The sequence below is a fragment of the Oncorhynchus tshawytscha genome, linkage group LG06 (assembly GCF_018296145.1).
Source record: "Oncorhynchus tshawytscha isolate Ot180627B linkage group LG06, Otsh_v2.0, whole genome shotgun sequence".
Taxonomy (NCBI): Eukaryota; Metazoa; Chordata; class Actinopteri; order Salmoniformes; family Salmonidae; genus Oncorhynchus; species Oncorhynchus tshawytscha.
Genome location: NC_056434.1, coordinates 21,327,317 through 21,352,333, shown reverse-complemented (window position 1 = coordinate 21,352,333; position 25,017 = coordinate 21,327,317). Strand labels below are relative to the sequence as shown.

The following is a 25,017-nucleotide window of genomic DNA, read 5'->3' as shown; positions in this document are numbered from 1 at the left end:
CGAACTAGTAGCATAAGCATTTCGCTACACTCGTATTAACATCTGCTAACCATGTGTATGTGACCAATTAAATTTGATTTGCTTGTCCTGACCTTGTACCCGCCCGCCTGACCTCTCTGCCTGTCTCTGAGTCTGCCTGCCATCCTGTACCTTCGATCCACCTCTGGATTACTGAACTCTGCCTGTCCCTGACCCTGTTTCCCCCTGCCGTCTTGTACCTTCGCTCCACCTCTGGATTACTGAACTCTGCCTGTCCCTGACCCTGTTTCCCCCTGCCGTCTTGTACCTTCGCTCCACCTCTGGATTATTGAACTCTGCCTGTCCCTGACCCTGTTTCCCCCTGCCGTCTTGTACCTTTGCTCCACCTTTGGATTACTGAACTCTGCCTGACCCTGAGTCCGCCTGCCGTCCTGTACCTTCGCTCCACCTCTGGATTACCGAACTCTGCCTGTCCCTGACCCTGTTTCCCCCTGCCATCTTGTACCTTCGCTCCACCTCTGGATTACTGAACTCTGCCTGTCCCTGACCCTGTTTCCCCCTGCCGTCTTGTACCTTCGCTCCACCTCTGGATTATTGAACTCTGCCTGTCCCTGACCCTGTTTCCCCCTGCCGTCTTGTACCTTTGCTCCACCTTTGGATTACTGAACTCTGCCTGACCCTGAGTCCGCCTGCCGTCCTGTACCTTCGCTCCAACTCTGGATTACCGAACTCTGCCTGTCCCTGACCCTGTTTCCCCCTGCCATCTTGTACCTTCGCTCCACCTCTGGATTACTGAACTCTGCCTGTCCCTGACCCTGAGTCCGCCTGCCATCCTGTACCTTTGCTCCACCTCTGGATTACTGAACTCTGCCTGTCCCTGACCCTGTTTCCCCCTGCCGTCCTGTACCTTTGCCTTACCCTGGATCTTCGACCCCTGCCTGCCTTGACCTGTCTTTGCCTGCCCCTGTTGTGACAATAAACATTGTTACCTCGACAGCCTGCACCTGGGTCTTACCTTGATCCCTGATAGCACTATACACACATGTACACAAGGATTTTGTGTTGTAGAGTAGGGGCCTGAGGGCACACACTTAATATGTTGTGAAATCTGTTGTAAATGTATTGTAATGTTGACATTTTTTTATAACTGCCTTAGTTTTGCTGGACCCCAGGAAGTGTAGCTAATGGGGATCCATAATAAATACGCTGTGCTTCCCAAGAGTCGCGTGTACCCATTGTCCCAGGACGAGACGTTGGCTATGGAAATATATGTCACGGAATCTCTGGGACAGGGGTACATTCGGCCTGCCATCTCACCCGTCTCCTCGAGTTTCTTTTTTGTGAAGAAAAAGGAGGGAGGTTTGCGTCCGTGTATTGATTATAGAGGTCTAAATGTCATCACAGTGGGGTTTAGGTACCCACTACCTCTCATCGCTACAGCAGTGGAATCATTTCACGGAGCACAGTTCTTCACAAAACTGGATCTCAGGAGAGCGTATAGTCTGGTGCGTATTCGGGAAGGAGACGAGTGGAAAACCGTGTTTGGTACACATCGGGAAACTATGAGTACCTCGCCATGCCGTATGGGTTAAAGAATGCTCCAGCCGTCTTTCAATCCTTTGTAGACGAGATTCTCAGGGACCTGCACGGACAGGGCGTGGTTGTTTATGTCGATGGCATTCTGATCTACTCAGCCACACGCGCCACGCATGTGTCTCTGGTACGCAATGTGCTTGGTAGACTGCTGGAGCATGACCTATACGTCAAGGCTGAGAAGTGTGTGTTCTCCAAATGAGCCGTCTCCTTCCTGGGTTATCACATTTCCATCTTGGGGGTGGTGATGGAATGTGACCGCATTAATGCTGTGCGTATTTGGCCAACTCCAACCACGGTGAAGGAGGTGCAGCGTTTTTTGGGTTTTGCCAACTACTACCGGAGGTTTATCCGGGGTTTTGGCCAGGTAGCGGTTCCCTTTACTTCACTGCTGAAGGGGGGCCCGGGGCGTTTGCGGTGGTCAGCACAGGCGGACAGAGCTTTCAACAGGTTGAAAGCGCTGTTCACGGATGCACCCGTGTTGGCGCATCCGGACCCCTCTCTAGCATTCATAGTGGAGGTGGATGCGTCCGAGGCTGGGGTGGGTGCCGTGTTATCACAGCGCTCGGGTACGCCACCAAAACTCCGCCCCTGTGCTTTCTTTTCGAGGAAGCTCAGTCCAGCGGAGCGTAACTATGATGTGGGGGACCGGGAGTTGTTAGCGGTGGTCAGGGCTCTGAAGGTGTGGAGACACTGGCTTGAGGGGACTAATACCCCTTTCTCATCTGGACCGACCACCAGAATCTGGAGTATATTTGAGCAGCTAGGAGACTGAAACCACGTCAGGCAAGGTGGGTCATGTTCTTCACCCGATTCCGTTTTACGTTGTCATACAGACCGGGCTCCCAGAACGTAAAGGCTGACGCACTGTCCCGCCTTTACGACACGGAGGATCGGTCCACCGAGCCTACTCCCATCCTTCCCGCCTCGAGGCTGATGGCACCAGTGGTATGGGAGGTGGACTCGGACATCGAGCGGGCGTTACGGGCGGAGCCCGCGCCTCCTCAGTGTCCGGCTGGGCGGAAGTACGTGCCGCTTGGTGTCCGGGAACAACCGATTCGGTGGGCTCACATCCTACCCTCCTCGGGTCACCCTGGGGTGGCAAGGACAGTGGGGGGGGCTCCGGGAGATGTATTGGTGGCCCACCTTGGCTAGGGACATTAGGGTTTATGTCTCTTCCTGTTCGGTATGCGCCCAGAGTAAGGCTCCTAGGCACCTTCCTATAGGGAATTTACAACCCCTCCCCGTTCCACAACGACCATGGTCTCACCTATCCATAGATTTCCTGACCGTCTCAGGGGAACACTACGGTTTTGGTGATTGTGGACCGTCCAGGGATCCCTCCAACAAGCCAGTGGATGGCAGAAGAGGAGTGCTGACCGCCACCGCAGTGAGGCCCCCGTGTTTGAACCGGGGGAGAGGGTCTGGCTCTTGACCCGAACCCTACCCCTCCGCTTGCCCTGCCGGAAGCTGGAGCTGCAGTGTGTAGGGCCCTTCAAAGTCCTGAGGAGAATAAACGAGGTGTGTTATCGATTACAACTCCCTTCCTATTATTGTATTAACCCCTCGTTTGATGTGTCTCTCCTCAGGCCGTTGGTAGCTGGTCCCCTGCAGGACGGTGAGGTGCCAGATGTCCCTCCTCCCCCTCTGGACATCGAGGGGTCCCCGACGTACACGATACGGGCCATTCTGGACTCGAGATGCCGGGTGAGGGGCCTGCAGTACCTCGTGGACTGGGAGGGGTACGGTCCGGAGGAGAGGTGCTGGGTACTGGTGGGGAACATTTTGGATCCGTCGATGATGAGGGATTTCCATCGCCTCCATCCGGATCGCCCTGCGCCTCGCCCTCTGGGTCGACCTCGAGGCCGGCGTCAGCACGCTGCGGGAGGGGGGTACTGTCACAACTCTTACCGAAGGTGGCTCCCCTTCCTTCCCGTTCGGGTGGCGCTCGGCGGTCGTCGTCACCGGCCTACTAGCTGCCACTGATTCTTTCCTCCCCCTCCTTGTCTGTTTATTGGTTACACCTGTTGTGTATTTGCTGATTAGTTGGGCTTTATTAGCCAGCCGGCCCGCCTGCTCTTTGTGTGGGATTGTTTTGTGTAACTTGTGTGCACGTCTGTGGGTTACGTGTTTCCCATTTCGTGGGTTTTGCTGGACAGTTTAAGTCCCCGTGTTTGGGGCGTTGTTTTGTTGTACGCCCTGTGTTTTCGTGGGGTTGGCTTATGTTCGCCGTTTTGTGCATTAAATTAGCACTACCCTGAACTCTCTGCTTCCTGCGCCTGACTTCTCACCCACTACACCCAGAACGTTAGATGGATTGATGGCCACTGGATTGATGCAAATAATCATGATATCATTCTGCCAGGTAGGCATAGGCTACTTAGCTACCACAAAACTTCAAAGAATAGCCAGACTGTTTATTTTCTTAAATCACTGAACACTATGGACACTTATTAGAGACAGGCTTCTATTTGAGCCAGGCGTCTATTTCCTTAAATCGCACAGCTATTTCTGACTTGCATTTAATTGATAAATTACAGCATTCACTTGCAGCATTTTAATAAATGTATTAATTTTCTGCACTAATGTGTTATCATTTACACACAGCATCAAGTTTATTTGGTCTTAGTATGCCTCTTTATACATGGTACCAGTCAAAGGTTTGGACCATCCGTGGGTTTTTCTATATTTTTTATATTTTCAACATTGCTTATTTGAGCTGTTCTTGCCATAATGTGGACTTATAGGGCTATCTTCTGTATGCCACCCCTACCTTGTCACAACACAACTGATTGGCTTAAATGCATTAAGAATGAAATAAATTTATTGAAATGCACTCCAGATTGACTACCTCATGAAACTGGTTGAGAGAATGCCAAGAGAATGCCAAGAGCGTGCAAAGCTGTCATCAAGGCAAAGGGTGACTAATTTGAAGATTCTAAAATATTGTTTAACACTTTTTTGGTTACTACATGATTCCATATGTGTTATTTCATAGTCTTGATTTCTTCACCATTAATCTACTATGTAGAAAATAGCAAAAATAAAGAAAGACCCTTGAATTAGTAGGTGTGTCCAAACTTTTGAATGGTACTGTATACAGTACCATATATATATATATACACTGCTCAAAAAAATAAAGGGAACACTAAAATAACACACCCTAGATCTGAATGAATGAAATATTCTTATTAAATACTTTTTTCTTTACATAGTTGAATGTGCTGACAACAAAACCACACAAAAATGATCAATGGAAATCAAATTTATCAACCCATGGAGGTCTGGATTTGGAGTCACACTCAAAATGAAAGTGGAAAACCACACTACAGGCTGATCCAACTTTGATGTAATGTCCTTAAAACAAGTCAAAATGAGGCTCAGTAGTGTGTGTGGCCTCCACGTGCCTGTATGACCTCCCTACAACGCCTGGGCATTCTCCTGATGAGGTGGCGGATGGTCTCCTGAGGGATCTCCTCCAAGACCTGGACTAAAGCGTCCGCCAACTCCTGGACAGTCTGTGTTGCAACGTGGCGTTGTTGGATGGAGCGAGACATGATGTCCCAGATGTGCTCAATTGGATTCAGGTCTGGGGAATGGGCGGGCCAGTCCTTAGCATCAATGCCTTCCTCTTGCAGGAACTGCTGACACACTCCAGTCACATGAGGTCTAGCATTGTCTTGCATTAGGAGGAACCCAGGGCCAACCGCACCAGCATATGGTCTCACAAAGGGTCTGAGGATCTCATCTCGATACCTAATGGCAGTCAGGCTACCTCTGGCGAGCACATGGAGGGCTGTGCGGCCCCCCAAAGAAATGCCACCCCACACCATGACTGACCCACCGCCAAACCGGTCATGCTGGAGGATGTTGCAGGAAGCAGAACGTTCTCCACGGCGTCTCCAGACTCTGTCACGTCTGTCACATGTGCTCAGTGTGAACCTGCTTTCATCTGTGAAGAGCACAGGGCGCCAGTGGCAAATTTGCCAATCTTGGTGTTCTCTGGCAAATGCCAAACGTCCTGCACGGTGTTGGGCTGTAAGCACAACCCCCACCTGTGGATGTAGGTCCCTCATACCACCCTCATGGAGTCTGTTTCTGACCGTTTGAGCAGACACATGCACATTTGTGGCCTGCTGGAGGTCATTTTGCAGGGCTCTGGCAGTGCTCCTCCTGCTCCTCCTTGCACAAAGGCGGAGGTAGCGGTCCTGCTGCAGGGTTGTTTCCCTCCTACGGCCTCCTCCACATCTCCTGATGTACTGGCCTGTCTCCTGGTAGCTCCTCCATGCTCTGGACACTACACTGACAGACACAGCAAACATTCTTGCCAAAGCTCGCATTGATGTTCCATCCTGGATGAGCTGCACTACCTGAGCCACTTGTGTGGATTGTAGACTCCGTCTCATGCTACCACTAGAGTGAAAGTACCGCCAGCATTCAAAAGTGACCCAAACATCAGCCAGGAAGCATAGGAACTGAGAAGTGGTCTGTGGTCACCACCTGCAGAACCACTCCTTTATTGGGGGTGTCTTGCTAATTGCCTATAATCTCCACCTGTTGTCTATTCCATTTGCACAACAGCATGTGAAATGTATTGTCAATCAGTGTTGCTTCCTAAGTGGACAGTTTGATTTCACAGAAGTGTGATTGACTTGGAGTTACATTGTGTTGTTTAAGTGTTCCCTTTATTTTTTGAGCAGTGTGTATATATATATATATATATATATATATATATATATATATATATATATATATATATATATATACAGTATATATATATATATATATATATATATATATATATATATATATATATACAGTTGAAGTCGGAAGTTTACATACACCTTAGCCAAATACATGTAAACTCAGTCTTTCACAATTCCTGACATTTAATCCTTGTAAAGATTCCCTGTTTTAGGTCAGTTAGGATCACCACTTTATTTTAAGAATGTGAAATGTCAGAATAATAGCAGAGAGAATGATTTATTCAGCTTTGATTTCATTCGTCACGTTCCAAGTGGGTCAGAAGTTTTACATACTCTCAATTAGTATTTGGTGGAATTGCCTTTAAATTGTTTAACTTGGGTCAAACATTTTGGGTAGCCTTCCACAAGCTTCCCACAATAAGTTGGGTGAATTTCGGCCCATTCCTCAAGACAGAGCTGGTGTAACTGAGTCAGGTTTGTAGGCCTCTTTGCTCGCACACGCTTCATCAGTTCTGCCCACAAATGTTCTATGGGATTGAGGTCAGGGCTTTGTGATGGCCACTCCAATACCTTGACTTTGTTGTCCTTAAGCCATTTTGCCACAATTTTGGAAGTATGCTTTATTATCCATATCGAAGACCCATTTGCGACCAACCTTTAACTTCCTGACTGATGTCTTGAGATGTTGCTTCAATATATCCACTTAATTTTCCTCCCTCATGAAGCCATCTATTTTGTGAAGTGCACCAGTCCCTCCTGCAGCAAAGCACCCCTACAACATGATGCTGCCACCCCTGTGCCTCAAGGTTGGGATGGTGTTCTTCGGCTTGCAAGCTTCCCCCTTTCTCCTCCAAACATAACGATGGTCATTATGGCCAAACAGTTCTATTTTGTTTCATCAGGACCAGAGGACATTTCTCCAAAAAGAACGATCTTTGTCCCCATGTGCAGTTTCAAACCGTAGTCTGGCTTTTTTATGGCGGTTTTGGAGCAGTGGCTTCTTCCTTGCTGAGCGGCCTTTCAGGTTATGTCGATATAAGACTTGTTTTACTGTGGATATAGATACTTTTGTACCTGTTTCCTCCAGCATCTTCACAAGGTCATTTGCTGTTGTTCTGGGATTGATTTGCACTTTTCGCACCAAAGTACGTTCATCTCTAGGAGACGTGTCTCCTTCCTGAGTGGTATGACGGCTGTGTGGTCCCATGTGTTTCTATTTCCATGTGTTTATACCAGACTCACTTCCAATTCGCGCATATATGTACAAAATTTATTTCAGCAGATTTTTGTGTGGTTCAATTCGTTCCAAAATACACAAATTTATGTGCTACTTAATTAGTGTGAAAAGACACGAATTTAACCAGTAGGCACACAAGCCTTTGCAACAACCATATACGCGACTATACCTTACCCTAACCCTAACCTTAACCCTAACCTTAACCATTCTACTAACTATACCTAACCCTAACTCCAACTGGACCTCACCCTAACCCCCACCCTACGGACAGACGACTCTTTAACACAACCAATGGGTCAATCTACAAGTGGGCAACCATGGGAACCACAACTTTGGCCGGCCGCGCCCGGACCCCTCCGGCCTACGTGCATATGTGTGGAGTGCACCCCCTCCCTTCCCCCCACCGGTTTCCACGTGTCAGAGATGGAAGTGGATCAACCGACTCAAAACTAGAAACCAAACTTCTAGGTTGCACTATGTTTTCCACATCCGTTGACAAGCGGACCTAGACATCATGACCACACCACTCGATATGGACACATGGTAACCAAACGAGGACCAAACCTGCATAAGGTGCGCAACTCAAGGGATTTTTCCTGATCCTACATGGAGTTTAAGAACAAAAATTAAATATAAACTATCGCGTCTATATGGTTGTTGAAAAGGCTTGTGTGTAGCCTACTAGTTAAATTTGTGTCTTTTCGCACAAATTAAGAAGCACATAAATTTGTGTCTTTTCTCACGAATTAAGCCAGAAAAACGCACAACAACGCATGAAATTTGCTGAAATGCATTTTGTACATATATGCACAAATTGATTGTGAGACTGTGTTGGTTTATACTTGTGTGCTATTGTTTGTACAGATGAACATGGTACCTTCAGGCGTTTGGAAATTTCTCCCATGGATGAACCAAACTTGTGGAGGTCTACATTTTTTTTCTGGGGTCTTGGCTGATTTCTTTTGATTGTCCCATGATGTCAAGCAAAGAGGCACTGAGTTTGAAGGTAGGCCTTGTAATACATCCACAGGTACACCCCCAATTGACTCAAATGATGTCAATTAGCCTATCAGAAGCTTCTAAAGCCATGAAATAATTTTCTGGAATTTTCCAAGCTGTTTAAAGGCACAGTCAACTTAGTGTATGTAAACTTCTGACCCACTGGAATTGTGATACAGTGAATTATTGGTGAAATAATCTGTCTGTAAACAAATGTTGGAAAAATTACTTGTCATGCACAAAGTAGATGTCCTAACTGACTTGCCAAAACTATGGTTTGTTAACAAGAAATTTTAAAAACAAGTTTTAATGACTCCAACCTAAATGTATATAAACTTCCGACTTCAACTGTATTATCCTTGACAAACTCATTTATTCTCCTCTTTGACTGTGCGTTTTTGACCGTTTTTACTTTTGGACGATTGTCTGAGGGTCCATTGGCTGCTTCTCAGCCGTTCGCAGCCAATGGCTAGCAGTTTCTTACTAATGATAAAAATGTATTTTTGCAATAATTTTTTTGAGTCATTATTGAATTATTTAATGGAACAAATCAAACAAATTTCATAAACAATTCATGGTAACCTCATTAACAATTCATTTAGACCAGTCATTTACTTGAAACAGGCATTTATTTTGCTGAAATGTGACTGAACTTGATTTAAGTTTTATGGTAGTTAACATTTAATTTAGATGGTTTTTGGGAAAGCCTTTCCATCTTCCAGAAGACGGTTAGGTCTATTTTTCCTGTTCCTTAATTGTTTGAAACCTGGATGTTTTACTTAAAATTGAGGCATGTCTTACTTTGCTTCAAAGTTGCCTATAGCTAAAATCCCACCATAGAAACTATTTTATAAAGACTTCCTCATATGCGTTCTCCTGTTCTATTGGTTTCCTTTCAACTTACTTTCATTGTCTAGCAGCCAAAGGCATTATCCTAGTCATACAATATAAGCAATCCATGACAATTGTTGCATCTTTAGATCTCCCCTCTTTCTAAATTTCGAATGGACATTTCCATCTCTGTCCATGAAACCACTCACATGTGCAGTGCTCATTTTAGAACAGCGTTCTACAACCGTGCACATTGCTCCGCCCCAAAAATTTAAGAAATAATACCTTATCAACATTAAGCTAAACATTCTGATCTGTTCCATCAGCCCAATTAATTTATACAGCGAATACCTCCACTAGACTACTTTGGTATGCATAGTGGGGATTAAATAATGAGTATACACAATGTCCATTGAAAAGTAAGTGGTATATATGACGTATACCCTCCACTACACCACTGGCCAGTAGTTTTTCCTGACCTTTTGACCTGACCAGGAAAATGTTTGGGTTCCCCCACTGTGTTTGCGGTTTTCCTGAACCAGAGTGTGTGCTGTACCCAGCCCTACTACTAAATTGTCGGGCTGTTGGTGGGTGCAGGTAGCTGATGGATGTTAGTCTGTAGCTCTGATCTCTACAGCTCTGACTCACTGTTTAACTGCGGGCCAATGAGCAGCAACATCAAACTGAGCAAGACGTATATGATAAAGGGACCCCATAGCAATCAAACACACACATAGAGCCTGCGAACAGTGCACAAGACAAAGACCCATACAAATCTTGTGTGAGAAGGACCCCTATGTGAGTCTATGGAGAGTCCATCATACGACAGTTCATGTATTAGATATTCCACTTCACTAGAAGTCAGACAGAAGGAGTAGGTCTTTAAAGCTTGCTCAATTTTTCTAGACTCTTATTACTACGAGCTTTCACAAGTAGCAAAGGTTCGGGCAAATACATACCCATCACACTATGGAAATATTGACTCGTTAGGGGTTGCGTTGAGTAAATGGTGACAGTCGGTTGAGTGGAGCACTGTACCTCCCTAAAGGCCGCTTGGGTCACATTTTCCTCAGAACCTATTTAGAAGTGCTGCTCCATCCCTCCATCCCTCCGGAGGAGGACAGTAACAGTTACATGACGCCTAATGCTCAAGGTGGGGTGACCGCGGGAACGCTGTGTCCTCAGGCAAATTGTGTTTCACCCAGCTAGACGTCAAGGACCCCAAGGACGTCAAGATGAGAGAGGGATGGGGGTTGTGTCATCTCCAACAGTAGAGGAGAGGACACAGGGACATGCTGCTGCTGCACTCTTTCTGCACTGTCCTCAATATGACAGACAGACAGGTTAACAACAGTGTATCCTATATGAGAAAACTAGAGAAGCCACCCAGCAGACATGCCCATGTGTGTTTATGTGTGTGTATCTCAGTGTATATGTGTGTTTATGTGTGTGTGTCTGTGTGTATCTCAGTGTGTCTGTGTGTGTCTGTGTGTGATGCGTTCATATGTGCGTCCATGTGAGCATGTGTTCGTCTACATGGACTGTGTGACCGAGAGAGGTAGATTGAGAGGAACAGAGTGTACCTTTAGTGTGTCTAATCAGAAACAAAAAGCCCTGATGCACTGAAGCCTAGACACCACACTGTGTGCATTCTGATAAATCAGTAGCCTACGCAATGTCTAACAGTGTGGACCATGCAAACAATGACCATAGCTTTTTCTCATTTGTGACGCTAGTATCTGGAAAAGAGGATTGCTGGGTGCCAAAAGTATTATGGCAATTCTGTCTCAACACTGAAACCATGGCCAACTGTTTACACTGAGCTGGGTCAATACTACCACGCATTGTCATCTGCTTTTACACTATCCTGTACAAAGAAACTTTCAGACTCATTGTACCATTATCACTATGTTATCTGATGACTGCTTCAGTGTGTATCACTGTATACTGTAGTTGAGTAGTTGATGATTAATAAAAAGCCATAATGTATGTGGGCCTGAGGGAGATCTGGATGTGATGAGCTGTCTTAGCTGGACCACGATAGTCACATAGTTTAGACATTATAGAAGTGGAGCATGAGAGAGAGTGCAGTTCCAGGAAGAACGGGGGCCTTTGTGGCTTTGCATGCTTTTCCAGTGACAGGAGACGTGTGCATCTCTTTAGCTAGCGATCTATCTCTCTATCTCAAATCAAGTTGAATCAAATTGTATTTGTCACATGCGCCAAATACAACAGGTGTAGACCTTACAGTGAAATGCTTACTTACAAGCCCTAACAAACAACACAGTTTAAAAAATAAAATAAAAATACCTTAAAGAAACATTAGAATAAGGAATCAAAGTTTTAAAAAATAATTAAAGAGCAGCAGTAAAATAACAATAGCGAGGCTATATACAGGGGGTACCGGTACAGAGTCAAAAGTGCGGGGGCACCAGTTAGTCAAGGAAATCTTGGTCCCTGAATAGGGAGTAGTAGGGACGGATGTGTTGTGTCAGGTCATCACTAGTTACCACAGCCAAAGTTATAAACCCTGCCTATTTATACAACTGATCGTCTTAAAATGTGATTTTAAACCTAACGTTAGCTTAACCATAACCATACTGCTAATCTTATGCCCAACCTTTAAAAAACTTAGCAGAGCTCATGCCTTTCAAGCAACTTTTTTCAAATCATCATTAGACTCGCATCTCCCTCAACGTCAGTAAGACAAAAGGAATGGAGGTCGAACACGGCCCCAATCACATCAATGGGTGGAGCGGGTCGAGAGTTTCAAGGTCCTTAGTGTCCACATCACCAACAAACTATCATGGTCCAAACACAACAAGAAAGTTGTGAAGAGGGAACGACAATGCCTTTTCCCCCCCAGGAGACTGAGAAGATTTGGCATGGGTCCTCAGATCCTCAAAAGGTTCTACAGCTGCACCATCGAGAGCATCCTGACCGGGTATGGCAACTGCTCGGCATCCGACCGTAAGGCGCTACAGAGGGTAATGCGCACAGCCCAGTACATCACTGGGGCCAAGTTTCCTGCGATCCAGGACCTATGTACTAGGCAGTGTCAGAGGAAGGCCCAAACAATTGTCTTGGTGTATTTGGACCATGATAGTTTGTTGGTGATGTGGACACCAAGGAACTTGAAACTCTCGAACCACTCCACTACAGCCACGCTGATGTTATTGGGGGCCTTGCTAGAAATAGACAAAGAAATAGGAGTACCTATTTATTTGTTATTTGTTGACCACTCAACACAGAATAGCCCATGTGCGCACTCCCTCAAATCGTTTGGAGAAAATATCCTTTCTATTTTATTCAGCTTTATTCAATTGTATTCGTCATAATATAAAATAATGCCACAAAATTTTAAGAAAATCCTGTCTACTATAAGAACTAGTGTAGCGCACAGCCATTTGGCATAGCCAGATCGGGACTTAACCTAAGGACAACTCAGAGTATGCTATTCTGTTCTTCTGAAATAGACTACATTTTCATAATATCATGTTTCTTTAGACCTGTATAAAATAAATAATGGATTTATTGTGAAGGTATAGGCTATATTACATGGATTTATTAGACTTTTTAAAATGTAGATGTTCCAAAGGTCTGCAGTGGCTGGAAGCCAGGAGATGCTAAATGTGTTTATGTTAATTAACTGTCAATTACTGTGAGACCAACAGTTATTTGCTTGACAATACCTAGGTGTCTGGTTAGACTGTAAACTCTCCTTCCAGACTCACATTAAGATTCTCCAATCCAAAATTAAATCTAGAATCAGCTTCCTATTTCGCAACAAAGCCTCCTTCACTCATGCTGCCAAACATACCCTCGTAAAACTGAACATCCTACCGATCGGCAATGTCATTTACAAAATAGCAACACACTACTCAGCAAACTGGATGTAGTCTATCACAGTGCCATCTGTTTTATCACCAAAGCCCCATATACTACCCACCACTGTGACCTGTATGCTCTCGTTGGTTGGCCCTCACTACATATCCGTCGCCAAACCCACTGGCTCCTGGACATCTACAAGTCTTTGCTAGGTAAAGCCCTGCCTTATCTCAGCTCACTGGTCACCATAGCAACACCCACCCATGGCACACGCTCCAGCAGGCATATGGCACTGGTCATCCCCAAAGCCAACACTTCCTTTGGCCACCTTTCCTTCCAGTTCTCTGCTGCCAATGACTGGAACGAATTGCAAAAATCTCTGAAGCTGGAGTCTTATATCTCCCTCTCTAACTTTAAGCGTCAGCTGTCAGAGCAGCTTACCGATCACTGTACCTGTACACAGCCCATCTGTAAATAACACACCCATCTACCTTATTCCCATATTATTACTTACCCTCTTGCTATTTTGCACCCCAGTGTCTCTACTTCCAAATCATCATCTGCACATCTATCACTCCAGTATTAATGCTAAATTGTAATTATTTATTGCGTACCTCCCTACTCTTCTACATTTGCACACACTGTACATAGATTTTAAATTTTTCTTTTCTTTTGTGTTATTGACTGTACGTTTGTTCATGTGTAACTCTGTGTTTTTGTCGCACTGCTTTGCTTTATCTTGGCTAGGTCGCAGTTGTAAATGAGAACTTGTTTTCAACTGGCCTACGTGGTTAAATAAAGGTGAAATTATTACTTTTTTTTTAAACAATCACCAACTGACAAAATTCTGTGACAGCCAAAGCCCTAATTATAGTATGGCTTATCCTATATAACTACTGCTTTACACACCTTTTCTATTCATATACGGTCCATACTGTCTTTACACACCATAAAGACATTCAGAAAGTATTCACAACCCTTGACTTTTTACACATTTTGTTGTGTTACAGTCTGAATATAAAATGGACTAAATTTAGTTTTTTTGTCACTGGCCTACACACAATACCCCATAATGTCAAAGTGGAATCATGTTTTTAGAAATGTTTAGAAATTCATGAGTCAATTATTCAACCCCTTTGTTATGGCAAGCCTAAATAAGTTCAGGAGCAAAAATGTGCTTAATAACTTAACATAATAAGTTGCATATACTAATAGTGTTTAACACGATTTTTAATGACTACCTCATCTCTGTACCCCACACATAAGGTCCTTCAGTCGAGCAGTGAATTTCAAACACAGATTCAACCACAAAGACCAGGGAGGTTTTCCAATGCCGCACAAAAAAAGGGCACCTATTGGTAGTCTATGGTGAAAGTTGGGATGGGCTGAGAGTGGCTGAAGGTTGGGATTAAATAGCTTATGTTTGGTCATGTATTATTGTTATGTGACTGCTTTATATAAAAGTACCATGTATGTCAAATGTGTATTTTTATTTATTGATTTTTATTTCACCTTTATTTAACCAGGTAGGCTAGTTGAGAACAAGTTCTCATTTCCAACTGCGACCTGGCCAAGATAAAGCATAGCAGTGTGAACAGACAACACAGAGTTACACATGGAGTAAACAATTAACAACTCAATAACACAGTAGAAAAAAAAGAGAGTATATACATTGTGTGCAAAAGGCATGAGGAGGTAGGCGAATAATTACAATTTTGCAGGTTAACACTGGAGTGATAAATGATCAGATGGTCATGTACAGGTAGAGATATTGGTGTGCAAAAGAGCAGAAAAGTAAATAAATATAAACAGTATGGGGATGAGGTAGGTAAAATTGGGTGGGCTATTTACCGATAGACTATGTACAGCTGCAGCGATTGTTTAGCTGCTCAGATAGCAGATGTTTGAAGTTGGTGAGGGAGATAAAAGTCTCCAACTTCAGCGATTTTTGCAATTCGTTCCAGTCACAGGCAGCAGAGAACTGGAACGAAAGGCGGCCAAATGAGGTGTTGGCTTTAGGGATGATCAGTGAGATACACCTGCTGGAGCGTGTGCTACGGGTGGGTGTTGCCATCGTGACCAGTGAACTGAGATAAGGCGGAGCTTTACCTAGCATGGACTTGTAGATGACCTGGAGCCAGTGTGTCTGGCGACGAATATGTAGCGAGGGCCAGCCGACTAGAGCATACAGGTCGCAGTGGTGGGTGGTATAAGGTGCTTTAGTAACAAAACGGATGGCACTGTGATAAACTGCATCCAGTTTGCTGAGTAGAGTATTGGAAGCTATTTTGTAGATGACATCGCCGAAGTCGAGGATCGGTAGGATAGTCAGTTTTACTAGGGTAAGTTTGGCGGCGTGAGTGAAGGAGGCTTTGTTGCGGAATAGAAAGCCGACTCTAGATTTGATTTTAGATTGGAGATGTTTGATATGAGTCTGGAAGGAGAGTTTACAGTCTAGCCAGACACCTAGGTACTTATAGATGTTCACATATTCTAGGTCGGAACCATCCAGCTAGCTAAAACAGTAGGTGAGACAACAACAGCTAATCAGCTAGCACAACAACAGCAGGTAAAATGCCGTTGACTAGGCAGAGAGGGTCGTATTAACTACACACAGAGCCTGAGTGCGGCTGGGGCCGACAGATAAAACATAAACAAACAGAATGGAGTACCGTGATTAATGGACAGTCCAAGTGATCACAGTGTCCATGGGGCAGCGGTGGATGGGACAGGGAAGCTAGACTGGCGAGTATTATCCAGGCAAAAAAAAACTGGCTGGCTGTGCAGAAGGTAAAAGCCGCTAGCAGTGGCTAACAATGACTAAATAGCTTGTAGCTAGTTAGCTGGTTAGCTTCTGGAGGTTCTTGAATGTGTTCTAAAAATTAAAAATAGTAGCGATTCCGTATCACATTGTGTGAGGCAGGTTACCGGAAGGTATAATCGAATTAAAAATCGAAAAGAGATTGAAAGTAAATATGGGTCCAGTGAGAGGTTGGGCTGGCTGGGGACGCGGCGATTCAGACAGTTAGCAGGCCTGTGCTAACAAGCTAACGGTTAGTAGGTCGGGGCTAAACAAGCTAGCAGTTAGCAGGCCGGGGCTAAACAAGCTAGCAGTTAGCAGGCTGAATTAGCAAGCAAGCAGATAGCAAGGGCTAGAAAGTTAGCCTTTGGGGGATGTCGCGATGGGGGTTAAGTCTGTTTATGCCTCTTCATGCGGTGACATCGATAGAGCGGTCGTGGGTCCGGATATTGTAGCCCAGGAGTATGCTTCGGTGGTAGCACAGGAGCTCTGGCCGGGCTAGCTTCAAGCTAAGTGGATGGAAATGCAAAATATGCAAAATATGCATGTGTAGCAGAAAAGCTGTAAAAATAAATAAAAATAGATATTTGTCCTCTGAAGAGGGGGTGGTGGTGGTGGAGGGGTTAATGAAAAACCATTAAAAAAAGAGAAAAAGAATAGAAAAAAAGCCGAAGTCGGCTCTTCTCCTTGTTCGGGCGGCGTTCGGGTGTCGACGTCACAGGCTTTCTAGCCATCGCCGCTCCATTTTTCATGTATCCATTTGTTTTGTCTTGTTCCCTGCACACCTGGTTTTCATTCCCCAATCAATCTACATGTATTTATTCCTCTGTTCCCCTCATGTCTTTGTGTAAGATTGTTTGTGTTACGTGTGTTTTGTTGTGTATTGTTGACGCGCCAGACTGGCTTGTCTTTTCCATGTAATTTTTCACAAAAATGTTTATTGTTAAACATAATTCTTGTGACTGTTTTGCATGTTTTGGCACTTTTGCCTAAATAAAGTGTGCGCCTGTTAACAAATCTCTGCTCTCCTGCACCTGACTTCGCAACCAGTACGCACACAGTTGACAACAATTTAGCCCTCTATGGAATGAATGTTTATTTTGGGGGGAAAAAAAATATTTCACCCCATTTTTTTGGGAGCTTGGGGGTCCCTGATAATATATCCATCATTAAATTTGCTACGAGGTTACTGAAACACCAAGGTTTTCTATAGTACATATGATAAGTGGAATAAGGAAAACAGGCAATATATGCATTAGAAAAAGTTATATTTTGACAAACATCAACCACAAATGGTTCCAACCAATCACAATTAGAAGCTTTAAAGTCAAAACGTCAAACAATCAAATAAACAAACTACTACTAATTACAACGAACACCTCATGTATAAATGTTTCTCACATTTCATATAAACATATAAACCAACATCCAAATGACTGTCTATGTGTGTGTGAGAGTGTGTATTTGTGTGTGTGTGTGTGTGTGTGGAGGGGTTAGCCTGTGTGTGCGAGTATATGTGTGTTTCAGTGTGTCTGAATGTGTGCTTGTGTGGGTTATTGTTTGAATCAGTGTTTCTCTTTTTGACAAAGCACACTCTGATTTCCTATTCTGTGTGGAACCTCAGGAAGCAGTTGCTGGTGGATGTGAAACAGAGGTGGACATCGCATTTCCGGCACTTGGCTTTTGGTGTACCTGTGACCCTGGTACCTTACATCTCCCCTTCTTTTCAGCCATAATCATCCAGTAGGCTGTGGCATCCAGGCGCACATCAGGGACTGGAATTGGAGCAGCGGGTTATTTTCTCCTCCTCTCCTCATACTCACCAGCAATTGTGGAACTGGGACGACCTTTCTTGCACTCCAGACTCTTTTCACTTTTGCATAGGCCTTCAGCGATGTATGACTTGAGGGTATACAGCTTCATTTCTTCCTTCTTGCTCATACCAGTGCGTTCACAATCACTTCGGTAGAGCAGCCAGGTGGTCACGATGATCATATCCAGGAAGTGGAACACCAGCCGGTGGTACCACTACTTTGATCTGATTTTGTTCCGGTACAGTGCAATCAGTGAGTCAGCAGATACACCCAACCCATATTCTTGTTGTATTCTTTCACCACAGCAGGGCAAGGGACTTTGGTGATCATCTTTCACTTGCGATCCCATCTGTCAACCTCGGTAACTGGGAGGTCTCCAGTGTAATCACTCAGAAGGGTCACTGAGCAGTTATCGTACTACTTCACAACGTGCAAGGTGGTTTCTCCATCCATGACCATCTTCTGTTCAAAAGATCCACGTCCTGCTCTCTTCAGCTCAGCATCGCACATCAAGTTGACGCCTGGTAGTCTGTTGCCACGAACAGTACCAGTGCAGTGAATTCCCTGCTGAGCCAGTGTGAGGACAAGAGGGACACTCGAAAAACCAGTTGTCGAAGAAGAGCTTGTAGTTCTTGCTTGGGTATAGGCTGGGCCAGGCAGAGGACAACGTTGCCACTTGCTCCCACATCTGCTAGCTCAGGTGGTTATACAACTCTCCCTGTGTAGATTTCCAAGTTGTGCGGGACACCATCAGAGCCAGCCAAGACGAGTATCTTGTAGCCCCATGTCTTTGGTTTTGATGGCAGGTATTGCTTCAATCTATTTCTTCCCTTGAATGGGACCATCTGCTCATCAACAGCCAGCTTCTCACCCATTGGGATTGACTTCAGTTTTGAGGTTAGATGAGTGATCAGTGGTCATATCTTGTGGAGTGGATAATCTTTTCCTTCTGTCTCTCTTCACTGTTACTGAAGTGCAGGGATTTTGATGGCCTCCCATCTATTCAGTATCATGGTGTCAGCTACTTGGGACACTCGGCAGGCTTCGTTCCAAAACATGTGGGTGCCTGGTAAACCAAACAATGACATGTACACCACAATACCCAGAAACTGCTCCAATTCTTTTGTAGTGAGGTTAAGGGGATTGTTTGCATTACATTGTATCACATATAGATTTGACTACCCTACAATAACTTACAGAATGTCTTTAGAGAAAAACAGCTTGAAGTACTGGTGGGGGGACATGATATCATCAGGTCTTGCAAACAAACACACACACCACACACACACGTGCACACACACGTTACTTTGCTGACTGACCCCTAACTGACCCCTGACCTCCTAACTGTCTCTCAAACTGGATTCGGGGATCCACTCTTCCTGACTTTCTTGAAGCTCACTGTCTTTATTGTCACTCTCCTCAAGCTCACTGTCAGAGGGAATGACCCTAACTGCTCGATCATGTTCCTTCCGCCCATACAATGTTCTTGTGTCCATTTCCAGTAAGTATCAGTAGATAGTAAAGTAAAAACATTGACTATGGTCATAAATATGCATGTAAGCACATCTTCACACTTTAGCATGATATTGCCTGGACAAAAGTAGTCTAACTGCACAATGTTTCCCTGAGGCAATGAACCAAAAAACACAGTTTTAGTGTACAAATAAAAACCAAATGTCTTTAAACAATTACACATACTTCTTTACATACTCATACTTTTTAATATAAAGTTATTGAAATTTAAACATGTTAAAAAGTGATTTTATCTTACCAATTGGGGGCACTGTGTCCCATGTGGCTTTGCTTCCTGAAAGGACTGCTCCACCCCCAGACAAAAGGCCACACCCACTTCAGCCCCTCATTTCATTGGACACAGACATGTTGTGTGATATTATATATTATTATTTTTATTTAAAAAAGGGCGGTGTGGGCGGTGTGAGGTCCAAAAAGGTTGTTTGTTGCCTGAGGGCAACACCATACCATAGAGGGTTAAAATTAAATGCAAAAATGTTTTTTTCAAATAATACAAATAAAAGGGCACCTACTGGTAGATGGGTCAAAATAAAAAAGCAAACATTGAATATCCCTTTGAGCATGGTGAAGTTATTAATTACACTTTGAATGGTGTATCAATACACCCAGTCACTACATAAATATAGGCGTCCTGCCTACTGTAACTCAGTTGCCAGAGAGGAAGGAAACTTCCGGCGCCGACAGAGATGGCCGCTTCGCTTCGCGTTCCTAGGAAACTATGCAGTTTTTTGTTTTTTTTACGTGTTATTTCTTACATTGGCACCCCAGGTAATCTTAGGTTTCATTACATACAGTCGGGAGGAACTACTGAATATAAGAGCAATGTCAATTCACCATCATTACGACCAGGAATATGACTTTCCCGAAGTGGATCCTGTATTCTGCTTTCCACCCAGGACAATGGATCGGATCCCAGCCGGCGACCCAAAACAACGACATCATAAAAGGGGCAAACGAAGCGGTCTTCTGGTCAGGCTCCGGAGACGGGCACATCGTGCACCACTTCCTAGCATACTACTCGCCAATGTCCAGTCTCTTGACAACAAGGTTGATGAAATCCGAGCAAGGGTAGCATTCCAGAGAGACATCAGAGACTGTAACGTTCTTTGCTTCACGGAAACATGGCTCACTCGAGAGACTCTATCGGAGTCGGTGCAGCCAGCTGGTTTCTTCACACATCACGCCGACAGAAACAAGCATCTTTCTGGTGAGAAGAGGGGCGGGGGGGGTTATGCCTTATGATTAACAAGACGTGGTGTGATCATAACAACATACAGGAACTAAAGTCCTTCTGTTCACCTGACTTAGAATTCCTCACAATCAGTTGCCACAACCTTAAGGCTCTCCAGAGGGTAGTGAGGTCTGCACAATGCATCACCGGGGGCAAACTACCTGCCCTCCTGGACACCTGCACCACCCGATGTCACAGGAAGGCCATAAAGATCATCAAGGCCAACAACCACCCGAGCCACTGCCTGTTCACCCCACTATCATCCAGAAGGCGAGGTCAGTACAGGTGCATCAAAGCAGGGACCGAGAGACTGAAAAACAGCTTCTATCTCAAGGCCATCAGACTGTTAAACAGCCACCACTAACATTGGGTGGCTGCTGCCAACATACTGACTCAACTCCAGCCATTTTAATAATGGAAATTGATGTAAAAAAATGTATCACTAGCCACTTTAAACAATGCCACTTAATATAATGTTTACATACCCTACATTTCTCATCTCATATGTATATTTATATACTGTACTCTATATCATTTACTGCATCTTTATGTGATACATGTATCACTAGCCACTTTAAACTATGCCACTTTGTTTACATACCCTATATTACTCATCTCATATGTATATACTGTACTCGATACCATCTACTCTATTCTGTACCATCACTCATTCATATATCTTTATGAACATATTCTTTATCCTTTTACACTATTGTGTATAAGGTAGTAGTTGTGGAATTGTTAGGTTAGATTACTCGTTGGTTAGTACTGCATTGTCGGAACTAGAAGCACAAGCATTTCACTACACTCGCATTAACATCTGCTAACCATGTGTATGTGACAAATCAAATTTTATTTGATTTTATTTGAAACCGCTCAGGGATTTCACCATGAGGCGAATGGGGACTTTCAAACAGTTACATGGAATGGCTGTGATGGGAGAAAACTGAGGATCGATTAACAACATTGTAGTTGCTCAACAAAACTAACCAAAATGACAGAGTGGAAAGAAAGAAGCCTGTAAAGAATAAAAATATTCCAAAATATGCAACCTGTTTGCAATGAGGTACTAAAGTAAAACAGCAAAAAACTTGGCAAAGAAATTAACTTTATGTCCTGAATGCATAGAGTTATGTTTGGGGCAAATCCAACAACACATCACTGAGTACCACTCTATAGATTTACAAGCATTGTGGTGGCTGCATCATGTTATGGGTATGCTCGTCATCATTAAGGACTGGGGTGTTTTTAGGATAAAAATAAATAAATGTAGCCAAGAAGACACTGAATGTTCCTGAGTGTCCGAGTTACAGTTTTGCCTTAATTCTGCTTGAAAATCTATGGCAAGACCTAAAATTGGTTGTCTAGAAATGATCAACAACTACTTTGACAGAGCTTGAACTATTTAGAAAATAATAATGGTCAAATGTTGCACACTCCAGGTGTGGAAAACTAATAAAGGCTTACCCAGAAAGACTCACAGCTGTAATCACTGCCAAAGGTGATTTTAAAATGTATTGTCACAGGGGGGTCAATACTTATCTTATCAAGACACACTATATATACAAAAGTATGTGGACACCTCTTCAAATGAGTGGATTTGGCTATTTCAGCCACACCCGTTGCTGATAGATGTATAAAATCCAGCACACAGCCATACAGTCTCCATAGACAATCAATGGCAGTAGAATGGTCTTACTGAAGAGCTCAGTGACTTTCAGCGTGGCACCGTCATAGTTTGCCACCTTTCCAACAAGTCAGTTCATCAAATTTCTGCCCTGCTAGATCTGCCCTGGTCTACTGTACAGTAAGTGCTGTTATTGTGACGTGGAAACGTCTAGGAGCAACAACGGCTCAGACGTGAAGTGGTAGGCCACACAAGCTCACAGAACGGACCGCCGAGCGCTGAAGCGCATAAAAATCACCTGTCCTTGGTTACAACACTCACTACCGAGTTCCAAACTGCCTCTGGAAGCAAGGTTAGCACAAGAACTGTTCGTCGGGAACTTCATGAAAGGGGTTTCCATGGCCGAGTAGCTGCACACAAGCCTAAGATCACCATGTGCAATGCCAAGAGTTGGCTGGACTGGTGTTATGCTCGCCGCCATTGGACTCTGGAATGATGAATCACGCTTCACCTTCTGGCTGTTCAACGGACCAATCTGGGTTTGGGATAGGCCAGGAGAATGCTACCTGCTCGAATATATATAGTGCCAACTGTACATTTTTGGTGGAGGAGGATTAATGGTCTGGGGCTGTTTTTCATGGTTCGGGCTAGGCTGCTTAGTTCCAGTGAATGGAAATCTTAATGCTACAGCATAAAATGACATTCTAAACAATTCTGTGCTTCCAACTTTGGGGAAGGCCCTTTCCTGTTTCAGCATGACAATGCCCCCATGCACAAAGCGAAGTCCATACAGAAATAGTTTGTTGAGATCGGTTTGGAAGAACTTGACTGGCCTGCACAGAGCCCTGACCTCAAGCCCATCGAACACCTTTGGAATGAATTGGAACGCCAACTGCGAGCCAGGCCTAATCGCCCAACATCAGTGCCCAACCTTACTAATGATTGTGGCTGAATGGAAGCAAGTCCCTGCAGCAATGGTCCAACATCGAGTGGAAAGCCTTCCAGAAGAGTGGAGGATGTTATAGCAGCAAAGGGGGACCAACTCCATATTAATGCCCATGATTTGGGAATGAGCTGTTCGACGAGCAGGTGTCCACATACGTTTGGTCATGTAGTGTATATTAGTGCTTTATTTTTCATCTTTATTTATATATATTTTTACATATGTTTGAATTTTTCTCCCACTTTGATAAAAGTATTTTGTGTATATCGTTGACAACAAATTACAATTAAATACATTTTAATCCCACTTTGTAATAACAAAATGTGGCAAAGTTCAAGTGTGAATACTTTCTGAAGGCAACTGTATTACTGCACTATAGGAGCTAGAAACACAAGTATTCCTCTACACCTGCGATAACATCTTCAAATCATAGCTTTAACCAAAAATACTGAATACTGTATAAACTCCTCATTTCCCCTAGTTGCTCCCTGATACTGTATTGTGACCCAGAAAACAAGATGATTATCTCTCCAAGATAATTAAAAAACTACGTTTGAGAGGGCCAGGAACAAGACAAGAGGAGCCAAACAGTAGATGACAGAAGCAGAGTTGGAGGTACTGTTCTCATCTGTGCTCCTTTGTTCTCAACATTAGCCAGATGCTGCAATTAGACAACAAAGCCGGACCAATTACTGCAACCCAGGGGGACGTGCTGCTACGGACTGAATAACACACTGCCAGATCACAGAGGATCTAAGAAGCAATATCCTTATAGAGCAATGTTCTCCTTCTTAGGAGACATGACCACGTGCTTTGATGATCTGTGAGGACACTGAGACTGAGTAACACTGGCAGTGACAGGAATTTTCCTGAGTTTGTGACTTAACCAGGGAAAATTCCAGGCAATAGTTATAACTTATGTCTATGGCCCTGAATTTTCACCTGGTCATTGTAAATTGGCCCAGCATCCTCCGGGTTTGGCCGGGGTAGGCTGCCATTGTAAATAAGAATTTGTTCTTACTAACTGACTTGCCTAGTTAAATAAAGGTTCAATAAAAATGATTTTCTTTTTTTGTTAAATGGCTTAGACCTCATTGACGGCCTGGGATGAGTTGGAAGGTGTACCTACCTTCTCCTGGTACTGGCGCCGGGATGAGTCCAGGGACTGGATAAGGGCGGTGGCGTGGCCGATGAACATGGCGTAGCAGGTGGCTCCCACGATCATACTGAGCATGGTCAACCAGATATCAGACATGCTCTCTGGGGCTTGGCGCCCATAACCGATACACAGCATGTGACTCATGGCTTTGAACAGGGCAAAGGAGTACAGCTCGCTCCACGAGTCATTCTGTTGGGAGAGAAAGAGCAGGGTTTCAATTACAAAAGAGTGCATTATAGAGAAAGAGTAACACTGCAATAAAACCACATTTTCAATATCACTGTGCCGAAACAAGACTACGGTCAACCTAAAACTCTCAAATTGTAAGGCTTAGGTGAGAAATGAAAAGATAGTGGAAAGACAGAGAAAGATGGAGATAGAGAGGCAATAAAAGAAAGTGTGTGAAAGAAAGCTGCAATCCCCTTTCTGTAGTAGTTAAGACATTATGACTCCATTGTGCTAGCTAGCTGCTTGTTGAAGGCCTAATCACTCCAGCACAGTGCTGTTGGTTCAAGTGTAGAAGGCCACTTCAGACTGGGCTCTAATGAGGAGCCACTCTGCCTTTGATTTGTCTATACAATGAGACTAGAGAAATGTTAAACACTCTCTCCTCAGCCCGCTAACAGCAACACTGACTAAAAAACGCTGCCTGGCTACAGGTTTAATCCTTTAGAGTGATGTCACTGCTTCTACTCAGCTAATTGTAGGACTGTTGGTTCGGAGTTAGACTGTCCTGG

The 25,017-nt window shown here is 44.2% G+C and overlaps 1 protein-coding gene across 1 annotated transcript in view; it reads right to left on the bottom strand.

Annotated features, from left to right (window-relative positions):
* The window catches only part of LOC112252233 (potassium/sodium hyperpolarization-activated cyclic nucleotide-gated channel 2), a 111,323-nt gene that overhangs the window by 27,688 nt on the left and 58,618 nt on the right, over positions 1–25,017 (bottom strand). The window contains exon 4 of the mRNA XM_024423295.2: positions 24,251–24,469. Coding sequence (XP_024279063.1) covers positions 24,251–24,469 — 219 coding nt within the window. The remainder of the gene's footprint in view (positions 1–24,250; positions 24,470–25,017) is intronic.